General features: G+C 31.3%; 1 protein-coding gene across 1 annotated transcript in view; it reads left to right on the top strand.

The window, feature by feature from the left end:
* Positions 1–22,935, top strand: part of LOC149904852 (cardioacceleratory peptide receptor-like) — a 64,428-nt gene that overhangs the window by 25,038 nt on the left and 16,455 nt on the right. The window contains exons 2-6 of the mRNA XM_090107583.1: positions 2,771–2,906; positions 4,829–4,964; positions 15,906–16,009; positions 19,453–19,546; positions 19,829–19,924. Coding sequence (XP_089963709.1) covers positions 2,799–2,906; positions 4,829–4,964; positions 15,906–16,009; positions 19,453–19,546; positions 19,829–19,924 — 538 coding nt within the window. The 5' untranslated portion in view covers positions 2,771–2,798. The remainder of the gene's footprint in view (positions 1–2,770; positions 2,907–4,828; positions 4,965–15,905; positions 16,010–19,452; positions 19,547–19,828; positions 19,925–22,935) is intronic.

The following is a 22,935-nucleotide window of genomic DNA, read 5'->3' as shown; positions in this document are numbered from 1 at the left end:
GATATCAGGAATTAATAAACTTATACACAAGTTATTGAAGTGAATCATCAGTTTGGAAGTTTCATTACATTTTTTATGATATGTTAGAAATAATAAAGCCGATAGTAGATTTGTGATTAAGAAGCTTAAAGTTTTGATCTCGATTGCTGTTATTAAAATGGGATTTTATTCAGTCTTTCTATATTGATTGAATGATGAGAATTCTTTCTACACAAAACACAACGAAATCCTATCTAAGCTTACTCCTAAAAGCTATTCGTCACAAGTGTGGAATCTTATAGATATCCAATGCTATTGTAGATTACCACTATACGTCTCTCGATACAGACGCTTGACAAAAACCCTTTTTAAACCGACTTCAAAAAGGAAGGAGGTTCTCAATTCGACTGTTTCTTTTGTTTGTTATAGAACTTTTACCTGGTTGAAGCGATTCTGAAGAGTATTTTTGAAGTGAAACTTCTTAAGGTGAATTGAGGGTAAAATTTCAAGGTCGCGTCATGGCAATACCGTCACGTTATGGAGTAAGGCGACGATTTTGGTATCTTTGAATCTTGCCAAAGAAGTTTCACTTCTGACACGTGTGTTCGGCCACACGCTCTTTTTTATTTGCGGGTGCCTCCTATTTAAATTTAGTCTAGTAAAGGCGGTTTAGTTTTTGTTAAAAATAATAATATCGAGATGAAAAGACTTCATCAACGGTCCTAATTAAATTTTTGGGCCCCAAATTTCTGTTAAGCCCGTTTATTTCATTAAAATAAGGAAAGGGTTGCATTGTGGCGCGGATTATCTGGGTTTTACTAAAAGGTTGAGATAACAACTGATAACTAGCTCATTGTGTTATGTAATTATATGTTTATGTTATGTGTTTGTTTTAGTTTTGACAAAACTTGCTTAGGCTATAGCCACTTTCTAACACTATACACTTTCTACACAAAATTCAAGAGCAACACACGGTACACGGGCTTATTTGAAATTTGAACTACCTTAACTACCTTATATAATACCCTTTTTTTCTTTTGTGTGTTAACATACGTACAGTGTGATTAAATTAATTAATTTTAAGCTATTGCATAGCTTCTATCGCGGGCTTAGATCACGGGCCTTGAGCGCGGGGACCGAATCCAGAAATTTAGTAACGAAAAACCTTTATCCTATAATCGATGTCTACATAACAATTTTTTTTTGCAAAAATCATTAACAACTTTAAAACTTATATTTGAGGTATTTTGAACCGGACAGACGTCTTTAATAATCTCAAATTCTTTGAATTTGGTTCCGCCAATCCACACTTGGCAAGTTTGGTGGATTATGGCCTGTACCCTTATAGGAGGCCCGTGTCCCAGTGGGAACATATTGAAAGAAAAAGAATGAATAAAAAATTCTTTATTGCACACAAAAATACAGGATTACAAAATAAGAGCGAAACAAGTTAAAATATGTACAGAGGGCTGTCTTATCGCTGTAAGCGATTTCTGCCAGACAAACCGCAAAACCATAAGGATTACATAATATTTTATGGTGATGGTGCATTACATTTAGGTACATTTTGCTTTAAAAATTGAATAAAATTTATAAATAATTATGTCATAAAATATTATAATAAATATATAAATAAATACATAATAACTTATAAATATAAAATATTACATAATATATGGAACGTATAATTTATATTGTACTAGCTTTCCACCCGCGGCATCGCCCGCGCAGTCAAAGAAAAACTCGCATAGTTCCCGTTCCCGTGGGATTTCCGGGATAAAACTTATCCTATGTCCTTTCTCGGGTATCAAAATATCTCTATACCAAATTTCATGCAAATTGGTTCAGTAGTTAAGGCGTGATTGAGTAACAGACAGACAGACAGAGTTATTTATAATATTAGTATATGGATTATTTATCAGAAGAACCTTACAACCAAAAATAATGAAAATTACAACATGTAAGTAACACGATTGAAGGACTGATGTACTTACATACTTACCCCGTCTAATCCGAAGCAATTCGTTCAACTCGATACAGTAAATGGTTACTTCGGATTGTGTGTAATAAGCATTACATTCTACCAATCTGTTTCGATTTGAATCGAACGACATTATAGATTATAGAATTGGATTGTTATGTTCAATGATCGAGTGTTATTTTTTTGTCTGTGAAATTAAAAATACAATTATAATACTTACATTAAAATTACTTTTATTATTGGTGGACATTCTGGAAGTCAAATTTCACGCATAAAATAATATTTGGGAAGGAAATTGGTTATGAAAACGAATTCGTTCAAGGAGAAAAGGCCAAGGAATAGAATTAAGAGAAAAGCAATAAAACAATTTATATCAAACCAAATAGTTCAATTACCTATTAATTATAATATGTAAATAAAATACATATTGACGTAAATCGTTAATTAATAAAATATACCAAATATAGGCTATAGTTCAAATAAGGTAATATTTGATCCAAATAAAAATAGAAACTAACCATTTGAGATTTCTGCTATTTTTCTTTTATGATTGTAATTTCATTTAAAAACACAAAATATAAAGACACTGCCCTAATCGTAGTACACTGATTATTATTATTTCCAAGGCATTCTCGAGGCCAAATTAAAATTATAAACAACATCCAAAACATCCAAACTAAGAAATAGGGCTGTCACACTGACCTTATTAAATTCCAAATTTGAAATTAAATTTTCTGTTGACAGTAGAAAGAGCAACAGGAAATTACCCGGACATAGATAAACATTGCCTTAATGATATTTCGTCCACAGATAATCAAGGGACAAAATGTGAAGCGGCATGGAAGAGGTGGGGTGCGACAACTGCAGTCTGTTTTTGGACGAAAATGATACATACTATGGGAATACGACGAGCAATGTTACCATCAACAAATTTTATTTCTACCAGGTACATATAGCTTTAGTTTTATTGTTGTGTAAATTATTAAAAAAATTATTTTGTTAATACCTATGAAATATGGTTTATGATTTATCGAAATAAAAAGTACAAGCATAATGAAAATAATGTTTTTCGTCAATAATAACTGTTGTAGTTGCTTAATATTATATGTAGTAGGTATGACAACTTTAGTAGACTTGTAGTTTCCACTATTTTTTTTAGCCATAAGCTTTATGTAAAAAAAAGCTTCGTGTTTTCACGAATTTATTATTTTCTTTAAAAATGTTGTAAACTTCTCACTTATTTAAATATTATCTGGCTCATTTGGCAAGCAAAAACTTACGCTAACACTATAGATTTAGACATAAAAGTCACTTAAATTTCGTCGTCTTATGCATTATGGAGACGACACCTTCGTATATTCAATTTTAAACTGTATAATTGAGCGATAAAGTTCATAATTGCCTGTTTAAACGTCAAATGTTCCTTAGAGATCCTCACTCGGGTTCCAATTAATTGTTTGAGAGACCACTGAAGTATGGGTCTAGACACAGTATTCTAATCTTGTTTAAATACGTATAATTTTACAAACTACACGCACTAATTGTGGTACTAATAATTTTATGTTATTAACAAGAAGAACTTAATTGGTTGAAGTGCAGTGCATCAAGCACTACACAAGCTTTATTGAATAAAATAGTATATTTAATTGATTTTGATACTTATCCTTTTATTTGTACTGGAACAGACAATGATTCTTGTGATGGGGAAATATTAAATTTATTGCGTTCTATGGACAGTTTTTAATCCACTACTAAAGTATGGGTTTGTTTATTTCAATATAATTTTAATAGTAGATTTCCATCCGGATCAAACCATCTCTCTTTTTCATAAGATCGCATCGCTAATTCCCAAATACATCCGCTATTTTGTTTACAAAAATCTACAACTCAATAGTTTACGACGTAGTAAGTCAAGTCAATGATCCATAGGTACAACTTTCAAGTCAATTTATTCGTTGAAGATTGCTTGCTAACTGCACTGGGGCGTTATTATGCAAAACTTTACCCTCGTATAATTTACAACAGAAAACCATTAACGTTAGCCTGTTATTCAAATTCTTTTCAGTTCACTTTAAATTGCATTATGAGGATCGTGTCATGGAATAAATATTTAATCTCGACTTAAAGAGAGGTTAACGCTTGAATGGAAAATAAGGAACGAAAATGTTTTGTTTTCAATTTCTTTAGAACAAAACATAAAATAATTTTGCAATTAGAAAACATAATAGTTAGAACATTTTTTTATACAAGGGCATAAATGATTGAATAGAGGAACATTGTGAGTTGTGAGACGAAATTCGGTTCTTCGAATTAACTAAAAATATTACCTTGAAATGAAAATGATTTAATGAAAGCAAAAACAAAGGTAGATTTAAATAAGCGTAACATTCAGAAAAATAGTTTCGATGCGAATACACAATGTAATAATTAATAACTCGTTTTCCGGTTAGGAAGGAAAAGGTAGGACAAATGTTTATATAATTAACTTTTTTGAACTAACGGGACTTTTACCGAGGTATTTTATGCTTCCTCATTATCTAGGAAGGACTAGTTTTGTGTCGTTTATTTTGTTCGCTATAAGGGACATTATCCAACCAATGCCTTTATAGTTTATAATAATATAATAAAAGTACCTACGTATTCACGTTTAAACTGTTTTGATATAGGTACTACGCGCACAATGCAAAAATCAAATGCATAGAAAATTAAACGAGGACAATTTAAAAATCGAATCAATCGTTTAAAAACTCACAAAATAATTACAGCATACCTGTCTTTATTAATAGTTCAGATAAGTCAACATAGTATAATGTAAGTTAATGTTCCAATTACTATTTAATATCCCGAGGTCGTTTCTTCTTCCTTCAGACAGCACAGTTGGCAGTACTATGGGTACTGCTTGTGGCAATCGTCGCCGGCAACGCGACCGTCATCCTGGCGTTACTGCTCACAAAGTCCAGGAAAAGTCGAATGAACTTTTTTATCATGCATTTAGCTATAGCTGGTAAGTTTTATTCTTTATTTAGACAAATAGATAGATAAATTAAACGTTTATTCATAGAAAACACAAAACACAAAAAGCAATTAAACAATACAGAAAACACACACACACAGAGAAACAGTAATATGAGTTAAAAACTAAAGAAGACAAATATTGTTTAGACAAAGAATATTGCACGACTCATGATGCGAAGCATCAGAGAGTGCTTTACGATCGAAAAATTTTTTTCGCCTCATTTTTGCAGCTATTCTTATTATTATAGCCTTGTTAGTTCACGGAATCAAGATATTTTGCATACTATTGTCGAGATAATTTAATGGAGATTAATCCCATACTTTTTAAAAATTGATTTACTTCAATAGAATTGGAAAAAAACACCGAAATAGGTCAAAAAATTTTCCTGTCCGTCATGTGTGAAACCTGAAAACACTATAACTTGTGAAAAAATCCATCATTTGAGTTAATTTTTTTTTTTAAATATTCTAATCGACGATTGTAGGTCACTGAATGCGAATGATTAATTAATTCAGTGTCGTTTAATTGCAATTAATAAAAAAAAAATGTTGTGTGGTTTTATGAAACCACGGTAAAAGTGAAACCAAAGAATACTTATACTCTAAAAAAGAGTGAAACTGTTCGAACGGTTCCGAACACTGCTTTGTGTAGCGCATGTCGCGTGACGGTCGGCTGCCGAGTAGGTATACTTACTCGGCAGCCGCGATACACGCGACATGCGCTACACAGACCAAAAAGTTTGAGACGATGTAATAAAAGTTTCACTTTAAAAACGAAAACTACAAGACTGTATATCTATATATATATTTTTTTTTATATTTCATAATTAAATGAGCATTATGAGTCGTGCACTTTTGGATTTTCCAAACTTTATTTCAAACTGTAATGTAATAATATGATTTGTATCACATCTTACATAATATGTAAATACAGCAAAAACAAACGGCAGAAATATAAATTTCAATAGATAATAATGCATGAATGTGGAGGGTAGATGGAAAAATTACAGTTGCTATTTTGTCTTCGATCATAATAAAACATGTAATCTACTTATCTTTCATTAAGGAAAATCATCTTCTCTTAATTAATGGATTCACCCAATAAAAGGTCATTTTGTGACAGTTGTGTGGTTTCAATAGTGAATGCTAGTCAAAGGTAATTCAATTAGGTCCTTTGTAAGAGTAGGCTACACTGCGTGACGTAATTACCCACGTTACCTGTTAAAAAGAATAGACAGTTTTTGTCCTGTGTTCTCTAATCTCTTTGATCTAACTTTAGGAAATTCTGTAGCGAAACTCGACATTCAAACACTAATAATTTTACGTTTGTATATGTCGCAGGCAAATTGTATTATCTTGCCGTTTACAAATGCTCGGCATTTTGTAATATGCTGAGGATTTACTTTTTCCAAAATTCTACAAAAAGACGGTCGCGAGCCTATTTCTGTATAGTTTTAAAAACACGAACCTAACCTAAGCCACCCCCTTATCCAAACGAAAAATTTCTGATGACGAATTCTCGACATAATATTACAAAATGCCGAGCTTTTGTAAACGGCAAAATAATACCTACAATTTGCCTACGACATATACATATATCGTAGTGATAATAAATGATAGCTTAAGTTCACCTTAATTAATTCATAAAATGGAATTCTAATACGAAAATATAGACACATTACAGCGTTGTGTGGTTAGAACACTGAAATAGAATGTTAAGACGACCCACTAAGCGTCTTTTGTTGTTCAATATGATCCTCCAAATCCGAAGTAGTTAGTTTTAGGTTATCGTACGTGCCAAAACATGCCAATTAACATTTATTTATATAGAACTTATCGTATTGAAAATAATTGTTGGCTAATGGAGCTTTTATACCATAGAAATCTAAATAACAAGACACTAGAAGTCGTAAGCGTGCGTGACCTTGTCGCCACTCAGGTGATTTTCACATCACCAGTGCATTCGTCACTGTTCAGTTGCTCTGGAGACGTATGAGTGTATACATGGTGTGTTTCAGCAATTCCCATTGCGGAAATTCTTCCACAAGTTGTAATTATACTTATAAAGGAATAATATTTCATCGGAAAATATTTTTTTTTAGAAATAATGCCGTTTTTCCTTAAAATTATAGAATATTTACAAGTATTACGAGTGTCACCATAGTAATCGAAATAACAATGAATGACACAGTCGACCATTCTTATTATCACGTTTGTTCGTATTGGAGCAAAAAGTCTCATATACTTAGGGATGTTATTCTAAAATAAACCGTAAATTCGTGCGTTAGGATACATATTCAAAAGCTTAATTTAATAGTTAAGTTAGTTTTCACTAAAATCAAGCTGTCCAATAAAAGGCATAGTTTACTTGTGTGTACTGTTTAGCTTTCGGTTTGAATGTGTTCATTTTGGCGACAGCGGTTTTCATACGAATTATGACATTATAGCACTTCTATGTGTCTTGTTATTTAGATTTCTATGTTTTATACAAAGTCTATTTACAAGCTTCCCAAAAACGAAGGTTCTCAATTCTGTATTGTTTTTTGTCGATAGTAGTAGAAGTCGATAACTCCGTGTGTTTTCTACCGATTGACGTGATTTTTTTTTTATTTGATAGAATAGTTGTCAAAACTCAAACTCAAAAAAACTCAAACATTTATTTATTCACTTTTTATTACTTACATCTTTGTACAAAATCCTTTTCTATCCTCAAGCCCCTGTCTACCTTAAAGAAAAATTTGAATTTCGTTCGAATGTTGATTTAAATCTGCGCTGCACTGGCAATTTGCTATTGAAAATTCCTCCCCATAAATCAAAATTTTACCACAAATCCTTCCATATACAGTCGATACTTCTTTGGAACGCTCTGCCAATTGAAATCAGACGTGCGAAATCGCTGAACATATTTAAAAATTTAGTTTTCAACCATTTCTTCTCCCAAATAAATTGTTAGTATCCTTATATTTTATTTAATAATTGTATTGTATAGGTATATATATTATGTATTGTATGTATTGTATATTATGTGTACGTATATATTAATATGTATATAATGTATATGTAGGTATTCTTAAATTATATTTATTACATATTATTATGTATTTATAATATAAGTAGTTGTATGGTTTAAACATATTGGGATTATGGATAGTGGTGTGATTAATTTTAGTAAATAATTCAAGCACTTTGTTGTAGGAAGATAGTCACTTTATTTATCTTCAAATAGAGTATCGAAGGTATGTCTTAACAGTCTGAAGGATACGAGTGAACTACACACAAAGAGCTATATAACTCAACTGTTTTAGGGTCTATATAACACTCAAAATTATACCTTTATTTATGACCCTCTTCGAGTATTTCTTACCCGTACTTCTAGGAATCTATACAATAAATATTCACAAGGTTTAACATGTGTTACCAAGTGTTGAGTGTATACAGGACTCACAATAGGTTTACCAAATGTGCATGATAAGAAAAATAACCGGCCAAGTGCGAGTCGGGCTCGCGCACAAAGGGTTCCGTAGCAGCAAATATAATAAATTACAGTTAAATCAACCTATCTCAAAAACTATAAGAGATACTTTGATCAAACCAAAAATCGTTGAAAGAGTTAATTAGCATGCATCACCTCTATTTTTTTTAGAATCTTATACCCCGTAGTTATAAAAATAGAGGGGGGGGGACATACTTTTTACGACTTTGAGAGCTGATATCTCAAAAACCGTTCACTTTAAGAAAAATGTTTTTTAGAAAACTTTATATCATTTTAAAAGACCTTTCCATTGATACCCCACACGGGTATGTACATCGAAAAAAAAAATTTCATCCCTCAGTTACATGTATGGGGGGCCCCACCCCCAATTCTTTTTTTTACTATTTAGTGTCATATTTTTGTAGCGGTTCATACAACACATATTCCCATCAAATTTCATCACTGTAGTACTTATAGTTTCCGAGTAAATCGGCTGTGACAGACGGACAGACGGACAGACGGACAGACGGACATGACGAAACTATAAGGGTTCCGTTTTTGCCATTTTGGCTACGGAACCCTAAAAAAGGTCGTTGCAATAAATCACACGTATAGTGTAAGAAACGTAATTGCTTTTTAAGAGAGAAACTTTTGTAAATGAAATCAATATTTCAACACGCCCCCTCAAAAGTTAATCTCTCTTCCAAGTTACAATTTTAATTGCAATTACATATTAATACATATACAATTATATTAATACATCATGATAACCAAAATTCTAAAGTTGAATACAATACTCTTAATACTGATCGACATACCTTCCGCTTACTCTTTGTCTGGGATGGTTGTTACTAACCGTATACATAGTGATCCGACATTTGTCTTCACGATAAGGGAAACCCAGGAAAACCTTATCAGATCATTAAAAATATATAAGTTTACATCAAGATACAACTTATTTACTAATCAATGTTCTGATGCCATTTTCGCTCTTAACTCCAGGAACCTCCCTGGTAGTGGCTTTGTCAGCATGTCTGCAATTTGAACACCTGTTGACATATGTTTAATAATTTTAGTATTATTTCTCATATTGATCCCAAAGGAATTAATATTTGATGTCAATATGTTTGGATCTAATAAGGCTTGTTGGATTGTTAGCTAGTACATCCATTTTACTATTCATATATTAAGATAGGTTCTTTAGTTTTCAGGTTTATACCTGCTGCTAAAGTTTTTTTCAACCATATTGCATTTAACAGCTTCATACAGAGCCATATATTCAGCTTCTGTAGAAGAACCTGCCTTATTGTACTCCAACATATTGTACATCAATCATACAACTAGAAGAAGTAACCCGTTGTACTTTTCTTTTTAAATACTCGAATCAATTATCTTATCAATTTGTCTAATTAGAATCAAGTATCTTATCAATTTGTTCTTATATGTTTCCTTTACATATTTAATTTTAATCTACTTGTTTTTAAACATTACCGAGTTCTTGTTTATTTTCATTCACATGTCTGCTTATAGTTAAAGTCAGATCATTGTACATGAAATTAAATACATTAGATTTCCAATAAGAATTCGAAATGGAATACCGTCATTCTCATTGGATTCCATTGCCTCAAAATCTAAATTGAATTTTATGTAAGAAGATTTTGATCACCCATTGTACTAAGTTTATTTCATACGGTTTTAATATTTACTTATGTGCTTTGATCTAGTGTTACGACATTATTTTGTCTCGTGATTCTAAAGCTTATTAAGAATTTAACCTCCTTTTAAATCACCCATTTTAAATTAATTCATTAAATTCTGCATCGTTTTTCAACAATAGTCACTCACTATAATCACTAGATCGTCCACATTTAATTCAGTATAAATATTATTAGAGATATCTCATCTATTCAGTATGTACATGAATCGATCCTTAAAATCATTTGTAAAACCTTTTTCTAATAGTCTTTTCAAATATTTCAATCCAACATCTGGCAACTTTTTAAGCAATATGCTACCTAATGCTTTGTTTAATTTACAATCGGGGTTCACAAGTGTTTTCACTTTTCACACCCTCAAGTATTTTAATATACTGTACGATTAACTGACCACTTAAAATGCAGTTTAATCAATCTGGTAAACTAACAAGCCATGCTGCTGTTAAAAGACTTAAGTTCAAAATTGTTGCAACCGATATTTTTACTAATACCTCTAGCAACTAAACGGGCTTTACACTTTTATGGATTTCCGAACTCATCGTACTTTATAATATCCATTTTCATTATATACAATATTTGTACTACTTGGTTTTGATACTAAAGTCCAAGCTTTTTATTTACAAATAAAGAATATAGTTCATCATTAATTGCATTTTTCATTGTTTAGCATCATTCCTATTTTCAATTATCTCATGTGAATTAGGAGTAAATATACAATGTATTATGCGCACAGTAAATAATGAAACGGCTAATAATCATCTTCATTAGATGAAGTTTGGCTTTTAATATCTATCTGATATATCGGTTTCATTGTCAATACTAATTGTCTGTGTCATTAAATTTTAGGCACTGTATTGTTTGTATTTTCAATACTTCGATAGCCTTCTGCCTTATTATTTTATTGATGACTAGCTACTGAGTTTAACGCAAAGTTATTGACTACAGTTTTTCGTCTAGGTACTGAATTTAACGTATAGCTGCTATTTACTTCCAGTTTTCACCAACTGAGCTTATCACATAGCTATTCATTCAGTTTTCACCAACTGAGCTTATCACATAGCTATTCATTCAGTTTTCACCAACTGAGCTTAACACATAGCTATTCATTCAGTTTTCACTAACTGAGCTTAACACATAGCTATTCATTCAGTTTTCACTAACTGAGCTTAACACATAGCTATTCATTCAGTTTTCACTAACTGAGCTTAACACATAGCTATTCATTCAGTTTTCACCAACTGAGATTAACACATAGCTATTCATTCAGTTTTCACCAACTGAGATTAACACATATAGCTATTCATTCAGTTTTCACCAACTGAGTTTAACATAATATAGCTATTCATTCAGTTTCAACCAACTGAGATTAACCCATATAGCTATTTTTAACTGAATATATAAGGTTGTCAACTGAGTTTAACGAATCGTTAGGGACTTCAGTATTTAAACCTGAATCAACCTCGTCTCCCTTTGCCTTTGATTTAAATTTACATCTCTTTCTACCACATATTTATTACTCTCCACTTTATACGCTCTATACCCATTTTACCTTTGATGACTTTTCATCAAATTTGTTTTACTGGTTTCAACATACGGCTGATTCGAAAACCTAAAGGTATTTTAAATATGGAGTTCGTGGCAATGTGAGATGATAACTGATACCTTTATCTACCTTTTAAGTAGTAAGATAAATTCTCTTTAACATGATCAGTAAATAGGTTTACAATAGGTACATCAGATTTATTTCTCATAAAATATGTTACACTCTTATGAGTGAATTCATCATTAAACATTACAAAATAATTTTATTATTATTTATTCATTTCTTTTAATCATGAGAACCATAAACATCTGATTTCAACATTATTTTATTAAATGACATTTACACTTGTTTATTGTTTATACAAGCTTCACACAAACAGGTAATCTACCTTTTCATTTAATGTCATCTATTAGCTACTAGATAATTTAACTTTATCAAACTTCTAATAGATAATTTAAAATTTATCTTTTCTTATTTGACCTCGTCACTGATGCTAATATTTTTATTCGGAATTAGAATCTTTATTTTAATAATTAATAAAGTTTAACTTACCGAAAATTCCAGAATAGATATATTGTATTTCGGCTTACCAGTCATTGCCGTCTTACCATTCCACCTCACTGTCAGCTGTCTTATTAACTGCTAAAAGGATATTTCACTTCCTTCATTTGTTAACTGAAAATTTCCAGCCATAAATGCAAAGCTGTCTTCAATCACTGGCTCAGCTTGAATGGTTTGAATTGTCCTTTGTCTTTCTGTACTTGGTTTGGACTTAAAGCGTTTCGAGAAGTTACGACATTCATTTTTATAATGTCCTCTTTTTCCACAATTGTGACACTTAATGTGCCCTTTATAATTTATACCATTTTGTTTCGGCTTGACGATTCCACGACGTATTTTCGATGATTTTCTAAGCTCCTTATTATTTCGTTTTCTTTCATTAGTTTTCTGTTCAACATGTAGAACCATTTTACTTGTGTCAAGACTTTCATTAACAAGTTTAACTTCATGATCTAATAATCTTGTTTTCACGAAACTTAACGTGATGTTGTCTTCTGACAAAGTCTCGATGGCTGTTATAACACCATTGTAAGAAGGTGGTAAAGTAAGCAATAGTTGAGTCACTTTATCAACCTCTGAGATAGTCGCACCGGCTGATGCTAACTCCGATATCAAAGAATCGAACATCATAAAATGTTTACACAAATCTGTGTCTTCTTCCAACTTCAAATTAAATAATTTCTTCCGAGCTCCAATTTGTTTTGCTACACTTTTTCTTTCGAAGATATTGTTTAGTACATCAAAAATTTGTTTTGTCGACGATTCTGGTTTCACGTAACTTAAATACGAATCGGACAAATATTCAATTAACACATTCTTTGCGGTTGACTCCGATTTCTTCCACTTGCTGTCAGGATTCGCTGGTGCTGGTTTATCGATTACATGAATCACTTCAAGTTCATTTAAGAGACTGCGGATTCTGAACTTCCATATATTATAATTTTCACCGTTGAAAGGTTGGATGTTTCTTTTAGATTTTATAGTTTCCATATTGTTTATAAAATCTTTATCTTCACTCTGAATGTTTTACTTACGATACATTCACTAATTTTCAATTGCACTTTGAAATTTTAATTTTCTTCCTCTCAATAAAATTTGTATTTAAATTAATCAACAACGTAGCCTGGGCCCATAACCTATTGGGATTATGGATAGTGGTGTGATTAATTTTAGTAAATAATTCAAGCACTTTGTTGTAGGAAGATAGTCACTTTATTTATCTTCAAATAGAGTATCGAAGGTATGTCTTAACAGTCTGAAGGATACGAGTGAACTACACACAAAGAGCTATATAACTCAACTGTTTTAGGGTCTATATAACACTCAAAATTATACCTTTATTTATGACCCTCTTCGAGTATTTCTTACCCGTACTTCTAGGAATCTATACAATAAATATTCACAAGGTTTAACATGTGTTACCAAGTGTTGAGTGTATACAGGACTCACAATAGGTTTACCAAATGTGCATGATAAGAAAAAAAAGGTCGTTGCAATAAATCACACGTATAGTGTAAGAAACGTAATTGCTTTTTAAGAGAGAAACTTTTGTAAATGAAATCAATATTTCAACAAAACATACTGTAATTCATTTTCATTGCTGCACCACCTATTGTTTTCACCTCTTTCTTATAATTAAAAATCCTACCCATAGGTTGCCTGGTAGAAATCGCTTAGTAGCGATAAGGCCGCCTTTTTAGCTTTATAATCATATTGTCTGTTTCTTTTTTTACGTGTATTTACATGTTGCTGAATAAAGTGTATTTATTATTATTATTATTATTCAACTAGCGGTCCGCCCCGGCTTCGCCCGTGGTACATATTTACGTTTTCTCTACATAAAAACCATCCTCGTACTTCAAGGAATATAATAAAAAAAGAATTATCGAAATCGGTTCAGCCGTTCTCGAGTTATGCGCTTACCAACACATTTTGCGATTCATTTTTATATATAAGAAGATTAGACTTCTTCGAGAAGCACTTTTGAAACGTCAATACATATTTTTAAAATTTAGATACCACCGATTCAGAAAGCAGTATCTATCGAGAAGAATCGGCAAGAAACTCCATAGTTGCTCTTTTAAATAATTTCGTATCACTTTAGAATCTGGATGTTTTTTAGAAAAGATTTGTTATTCAGTTAAAAACAGAAGACCTGATTCACGATAAAAAAGATAACAGCAGCGCGAAGTTTGTTCAATCACTACATAGTATAAAAGTCGCTTTCCCTGTCCCTATGTCCCTTTGTACGCTTAAATCTTTGAAACTACGCAACGGATTTTGATGCGGTTTTTTTTAATAGATAGAGTGATTCAAGAGGAAGGTTTATATGTATAATAACATCCATTAAATAGTGGAGAAGTACTGTTATTTTTGAGGTTTCTAATGTGATGTCGTAAAAAATTACATTGTTTCCGCTTATATTGCAAACGCAGGCTGAACCCTACGAGTTTTATCAAAATAATGTACTAAGTATTATACATATTGAAAAGGTCTACAGAAAAGTCCGCGATGGTATATGTCTATCTCTTATGGATAACCCACAATACAATTTTTTTGTCATTTACTTTTTACGACAAATAAAAGCTAATTTTCGAAGCGATTTTCATCAATACAGCATTAATCCTTAACCAATTAAATACCTTGAATACATTGTTCATTTAATATAGATCTATATGGCACTTTACACCGTATGATTTAAGTGAATATTTTCGAAGATATTACAGATTTAAAAATTGCGGGACGTAGCGTTTGCGGCGGTACCGGCCGGCCGGGCCGCTATGTTTTTTTATATACAACGTTCACAGTTTTTCTGTAGTGTATTTAGTATCAGCATTGCACCCGTGCGAAGCCGGGGCGGGTCGCTAGTTTATTATAAAGCAACTTTCAGGGATTCTTATGGAATGTGTTCCAAAGAGATTTAGAAGGCGGTAAATTAATAAGATACGTTGTTCGTATGAAAATTTAATTTACTATTCTTGCTGAATCATAGACTGACGCATATATTATGTATCACTCATAGTAGATTTTAATTATACGTAAAAAGATGAAGATAGAATCTTCGAGAAATGTGGCTAATTAGCCACAATATACTTCGGTTATCTCTTTTTCGCTCACGATAGATGAATCATGCCATCTTACTTGACATCTAATCGTGTGTGCGCTAGGATGCAATTTTAGAAGATCAAATGTCGTGTTGGTTACCTATCAACACCTTTTGTTTTTAACCGACTTCAAAAAAAGGAGGAGGTTATCAATTCGGCCGGTACGTTTTTTTACTTATAACATCATTTTCGCAAAGTGGTTATACTTTCCGAAAATGACCCTAATCTTCCATACATTTAACATTTTTAACATAACTATTAACAAGCCAAACCTCATCTCACACAGTATAGCTTTCCATCTAAATCTATCTCTATCTAAATATTCACAACTCAAAGGTGACTGCCTGACATAGTGATCTATCAACGCACGGCCCATACCACAGGACGTATCGGGCTGCAATTTGGCATCCCAAGTGTATAAAATAGGGGATGAATGTTTGTACCATGAAAATTTATCTTTTCCACGCAGGCGAAGCTGCGGGCAACAGCTAGTTAATAAATGAGATTTGTTGTGCGTAAAGTAATTTTGTTCCAGATTTATGGGTGGGGCTGATAAGCGTCCTGCCGGACCTCATACAGCGGGTCACCATCTCGTGGTTCGCTGGTTCAATAGCTTGTAAGCTGATGAAATATTTACAGGTAAGATATTATTTATTTGTTATATAGTTTGTTTTAGTATTAATATTGTACATATTATTTTATTCTATTTTTCCTTAGCGACGGTTTTACAGCGTTCACTAACTTATTTGTGAATTAAAGGATAATTAACACGACAATCAAGTCAAAGAATGTCAAAAAGTTTATCAACGACATTATCAGACTGCAGTGAAATTGCCTTTTCGTTTTTCTATTTAATAAGTATGCTAAATAATAACGCAGTGTTCTATTTTAAGTTCCTATATTTAATACATATTTGATTACAAATAAATTTTATAATTCGATAGAATGCAAATTATATGCAAAATTTCACAACCGCAAAATTATGTATGCGGGTTAAAGTAAACGAATTAGTTGATTGATTATTGAAGTTAAGGGGTGTGAATACTTCAAAATATCTCTCTTATTATCAGAAGTTTATTTGTAGTACTATTCCTAAAATTATAAACCACAATGTTAATATTTTAATTTTAATTGGAAGGAACAGAGTTTCATGTCAATTTATGCAACAATATTCAACAATGGCAGTAATTTCTAAATGCGCTATTGTGCAGTTGTACGAAATACTGATACGCACTAGTTCGAATATATCACAGTAAAGGATAGAATATTATTCTATAATAAATAGGTATAATACATTGATTACTTTAAATAGGAACAATTAAAATAACTTCAAATCAAAAAACACATACAAACTAATAGAGTTAGCACTTGATTAAAATCCTGACTGAATTTCCGCAAAACTTTTATAAAAAGAAATTAATTTCCGAGGTTTCTATTGCAATATAAAATTAAGAAACAACTTTGAAATATAATTTACTCGAATCAGGAATTTTATAAAACCTTTTTGGAAAACAAAAATTCGACGTGGTTAGCGCTGGCAGCTTAAATTAAAAAAAAAACATCATATTCGAAATTTAAATCCTGTACGTTCGACGGAGAAAGAAAATTTAACATTCTATAATAAGTAGGTACTCATTGATATTTAGGTCACATTGTGTTTTTTAGAATTTAAAGAAACAATAATTGTTATTTGTATTGTGGAATTGTGTTAATTATGAATAACTTCAGTTGGTAAGTTTTATTGCACGCCTCATAAGCGAAGCGTTGAGGTGGGTACTACTGTCATTTCGCGCAAAACATCTGATTTTTCAAACTTAAAATGTCTTTATGTATCATACATTGCACTTGTAAGATAATACATACACACACATATTAAGAAAAAACACTATTTTTAACGTTCATGATATTTTTGATGTCATTTTTGTTATTTAAACTAGTTAAAAAACAGTTTAAAAAAGTTCTGTCTTGGACGTCCGTGTGTCTGTATGTGCGGATCCTTTTTCTTGTTAACACGATAGCGACCGAAATACTTTACTAATCGAGTCTTTTTTTTTCTCTTACGCTTGAGTATGCTCAGGAATAGAACCCTTTCATTTTTCAGGGTCTGATTCGATGTGGTTTAATTGTTATTAAATAAACAAAAATAATAATTAATAAATATTTATTAAAAAAAAATTATGAGGCGTGCACTTTTGGATTTTCCAAATTATTTCACTCTATTGTTGTTAATTATCATGTCCCACTAGCAGAAAATATTTTACCGCCATTTCTAAAAATAATTCAATGTTGGTATGTTTTATGTAATTGACAGTCCTATTTTTAGAATAAACAATGCTATTGAAACTTTAATCCTCGTCGAATCGTGCCAAGAACAAGATATAAATTTAATCGCAGTAGTTATACTGTAATTATTGTACTATTGATTTATTCGGTTAGTTTTAACGTGTGTAATTAAATTTCATTCAATCGTATATATCCTATTTCTGTAAATTGAATGTAGTTTTAGATCTTTATTTCAGAAAAGTACTTTTTAGAAGGTACTACCTAGTTTTAGGTTTAACTTTACACTATTAAACATATAGATTAAAATACCTACATATTATATTTAAACTTTTGTATTTATTCTAAGGATTAAATAATGTTTAATGATTTAAATAGATAAACGGTTAACCATTACTAAAGAAATAAGAATTGTAGTATAAAATTAAATGACATGAATGTGCAAAAAAACATTGCTGTACTTCTTTCCTTTTTTCCTTATTAATATTGTCATCATTTAATTTATACAAAACACTCTGGGAGTAATTCAAAAGGAAGCATTTAAGAAAAATAGACGTGTTCTTAATTTGTACAGCTTTTTATTGTTTTATTAACGTTTTAAATTTTAATAGCTATTTTTGGATTATTAGCAGGTTGAGACAAATTAAAGCAATTTAAGTGTAAGCAGGTATGTAATATTTGAAAAAAAAGCGACAAAATGAAACAAAAAATTAACTGCACTTATTTGACTATGTTAGTTGTCATGACAACAGAAATTTTATTAATTTTAAGATGGTAGTTATACTGTTATCGGTGGTAGTATATACGTAGGTTTGTACGAAACTACGAATGAACTTGCTGGAAATAAAATCATCTACAATTTGACGACGAATGCTTCTCCAAGCAATTAGTTGGTACTTTTAACCAATGTTCCTAAAAACAACTGAGGTTCTCAATACGCAGCATTTTTTAATGTTTTTATGTCGATTACTCTCTTGGTTTTTAGTCGATTATATACGTAGTTGATATAGAATGGTCCGGGAGCCAGCAGCAGATTTTATGACCAAGTTCCTCTCAAGCGGTAATTAGTAAAATGCATCAAAGTATAGTATTATGAAGCCTCGTGAACGTCAGCTGGAGCTCGGTTGGGGGGAAGAGCGGTTGTAGCCTCCCGTATCAGCTGACGGTTTTTCCACCAAGATACAGCCAGCTGACATATATATTTATCCACAGTTACATATAAGCTATCATCAGGTAAATTTTTGTTTGAGAGGAAATAAGGGAAAATAAATTTTTCTTTAAATTTAACTTTCATGTTGGAGACACCAGCTGACGTATAATACACCATGTTGTAACCAGCTGACTATTTTTTTTCGTTGAGATATTGGGTTAGCTACAATTTGACAAATTTTTAGCTGACAGGAAATGAATGAATGAATGTATTTTTTTTCCTATGTGCGTGGGAGGCTACAACCGCTCACCCCCCCAACCGAGCGCCAGCTGACGTTCACGAGGCTTTATAATACTATACTCTCATGCGTCTGACGAATTATCTCTTGAGAGGAAATAGTTAACCAAATTTGCACCTGGCTCCCTAACCAGAAGTAATCTATACTAATATTACAAAGCTGAAGAGTTTGTTTCTTTGAACGAGAACTATGAGTCCGATATGAAAAATTATTTCGGTGTTAGATAGCCCATTAATCGAGGATAGCTATAGGCTTATATCATCACACTAAGACCAATAGGAGCGGAGTTATGCGGGTAAAACCGCGAGGCACAGCTAGTAAAAAATAAAATAAATAATAGAAATATTGTTGCAGGGTGTAGTTACGTATTCATCGACGTATGTGTTGGTCGCGCTCAGCGTGGACCGGTGTGATGCCATCACGCATCCTATGAATTTTACGGGAAGCTGTAAGTCTATATCATTTTATATAACTAAAGTAATTAGTAAATTTAACTTTTAGCGTAATGTAGTAGGACATTTTGTATGTTCGAAATGCGGTAAATATATTTTTATTAAATTTAATAATATTTCAATGCTTAAATTCATGTTCATTCTTCAACCAATATTTTACTAGAAACGTAAGAAAAATACGAAAATGTTAACTCAATGATTTATTTATTGTATTTACTTGTATTTTTATGAATGGTTTTCAGTATAATATAATAATATTATATTATATTATTTCCAAGGGCGTCGCGCCAGAGCTTTGATATTCGGCGCGTGGCTCGTCAGCTTCATATTTTGTATACCGATGCTTATTTTATTCGATGAAGCAGACATACAAGGTAAGATGTCTTCTATAAATTTTATATTTTCTTTGAAAACTTTAGAAATTGATAAAATAAAATATATGATCTATTTTTTACTAAATTTATCTGCTATAAATTTTATACCATTTACTTCATTCTTATAAAATACTAATATAATTGTACACATAATAAACAAAAAATACAAACAACGAAAATACCTATTATAGTAGTACAAATAGGCAGATGATCGATAAAAATCTTTCAGGCAATTTAAGCAAAGTAAGAGCTTTTATTATGAAACAATCTATTATCTATTATATATTATATAGGCGAAAGTTTGTAAGGATGTATGGATGTATGGATGTTTGTTACTCTTTCACGTAAAAACTACTGAACCGATTACAATGAAATTTAGCACACATATAGAGGGTAACTTGGATTAACACAAAGGATAGTTTTTATCCCGGAAATCCCACGGGAACTTCCCCTATGCGGGTTTTCCTTTGCAAACGCGGGCGAAGCCGCGGGCGGAAATCTAGTATTAATATATGCAAATATCTTTATTATATTCCCTTTAAAATATAATATGGACGTCTTTAAGGAAATGTACTGTAATGATAATATGTAAGAGGATTACTAGCAAAATCCTCCAATAGTATGGTTTAAGCACGTGCATACTGTTTTAGATAATCCGATCTACGAAATCCAATATTTAGGTGATGGTAATAGTTCTTAGTTATCTTTAAGAATATACAAGCATTTTGAAAGAATCAGGAAAATGTTAATTACAAGGCAATCAAATGAAGTAGGTAAAAACAGTCATACTGTGTTGTCGTAAAAAGTAGGATTGTGGTTGAAATGTATAATTAATAATGTAGTGATTCCGATTTTAAACTAAAATCTTGAATTTATATTTAAAATAATAATTAACTTTACACATAAATAATTATTATCTCTTTGTTATAAATGTAATGTAGGTAATTATCTGAGATTGTACTGATTTAATTTGTTATACTGTTCGGTTACATAATATATGTAACAATTAATTATCTACTAATCAACGTAATACAAGTATCTTATACCTAACGAGAGAAACATAATTATTGTTACTTATTAAACAATAAACATATTACGTCGTTTTCAAGTAATATCAATATATTGAAATGTATACAAAAGATAAGCTCCAACCATTGTAAAGGTGTATTTATCTGTTGGAAATTCATCGAATATTCATACAAGTAAATATTCATAAGTGGTTAGATATTTGTTCACAGTTGACTGAATAAGTGTTATTACTTCACAAAATTCAAATATCCTTAAGCGATTTCTTTCATACTTATTCATGCTGAAATTCAAAGATAGAAAAAGCTTTTGGTTTATAACTAAAGTATTACTTATATGGAAATAAAATTGAATAAAAGTTATGAATATTAAGGACTTTAATCGACCGTGACTGTCTGATGTCCAGAAGAATTATCTTATTGTAGATACAAGTTGTATGAATGTAAATATTTTTCGTACATCTTGGATAGATACTGAACGGTTTAGGATTATAATTGAATTATTGTAATGTTTTTAATTTGCAAAATATTATTATCTACAACTCTTAAAACATTTTTGAGATACAATTCCACAGTAAAACCGAACCTTAAAACTTTGAAATACGTTATTTTTTGGGTCATTACAATTGTCGAAATAGAAAAGAAAACTCCAAATTGTTGAACAGCATTTTATATTTTAAAATTAGCCGAGACTATCGATTAATTAATATTATGGAATGGTATTTTATCCCATTTATTTTATTACACTTATAAAGTACTAATCACCAACAGCGAACAAAAATTTTGTAGGTAGGTACACAATTCAATTCAATTACCTTCGCATATCAAGCCTATACATGACAGAATCTGTCAACTCCATTAAAATATCACCCAGTAAAGGTACCCAGATATTCTAATGCCCTAATAAACATTCCCGTAATAAGAATTTATCACCAAAGCCAAATCTGAATATCTCTCGCATATCTCAGTTAAACTCAAGTATAGATAAACGATTCCACGAGTTTTGCTATTGATTCTCAACCATTTTCTTGTTTGAGTTTAGCAATTTTCAACATAATTAACTTTGCTGTAAGAAATCAACAATAAACCTCCCTGATAGGTTCTTATAAGTCTTCGTGTAAATGTTAGAAGGAATTTGTTGAAAATAAACTCGATTAAAAAGTTCAAGACGACTCGAGAACTTTTCTTGATGTTACGATAAGGGTTGACACCTATAAGAAAGTTCAATATTGAGTATACAACTTCTTTAATGTTCATTTTTAAGCTCTACATAATTGAAAAAATTTGGAAAATCCAAAAGTGCACGCCTCATAATTTTTTTTTAATAAATATTTATTAATTATTATTTTTGTTTATTTAATAACAATTAAACCACATCGAATCAGACCCTGAAAAATGAAAGGGTTCTATTCCTGAGCATACTCAAGCGTAAGAGAAAAAAAAAGACTCGATTAGTAAAGTATTTCGGTCGCTATCGTGTTAACAAGAAAAAGGATCCGCACATACAGACACACGGACGTCCAAGACAGAACTTTTTTAAACTGTTTTTTAACTAGTTTAAATAACAAAAATGACATCAAAAATATCATGAACGTTAAAAATAGTGTTTTTTCTTAATATGTGTGTGTATGTATTATCTTACAAGTGCAATGTATGATACATAAAGACATTTTAAGTTTGAAAAATCAGATTGGTCCGGGAGCCAGCAGCAGATTTTATGACCAAGTTCCTCTCAAGCGGTAATTAGTAAAATGCATCAAAGTATAGTATTATGAAGCCTCGTGAACGTCAGCTGGAGCTCGGTTGGGGGGAAGAGCGGTTGTAGCCTCCCGTATCAGCTGACGGTTTTTCCACCAAGATACAGCCAGCTGACATATATATTTATCCACAGTTACATATAAGCTATCATCAGGTAAATTTTTGTTTGAGAGGAAATAACGGAAAATAAATTTTTCTTTAAATTTAACTTTCATGTTCGAGACACCA

This window comes from Colias eurytheme, chromosome 11, assembly GCF_061535395.1.
Source record: "Colias eurytheme isolate Ceu_HAF_F1 chromosome 11, ilColEury1 Martin Lab GWU primary, whole genome shotgun sequence".
NCBI classification, from domain to species: Eukaryota; Metazoa; Arthropoda; class Insecta; order Lepidoptera; family Pieridae; genus Colias; species Colias eurytheme.
This window is presented reverse-complemented; position numbering and strand designations above follow the sequence as displayed.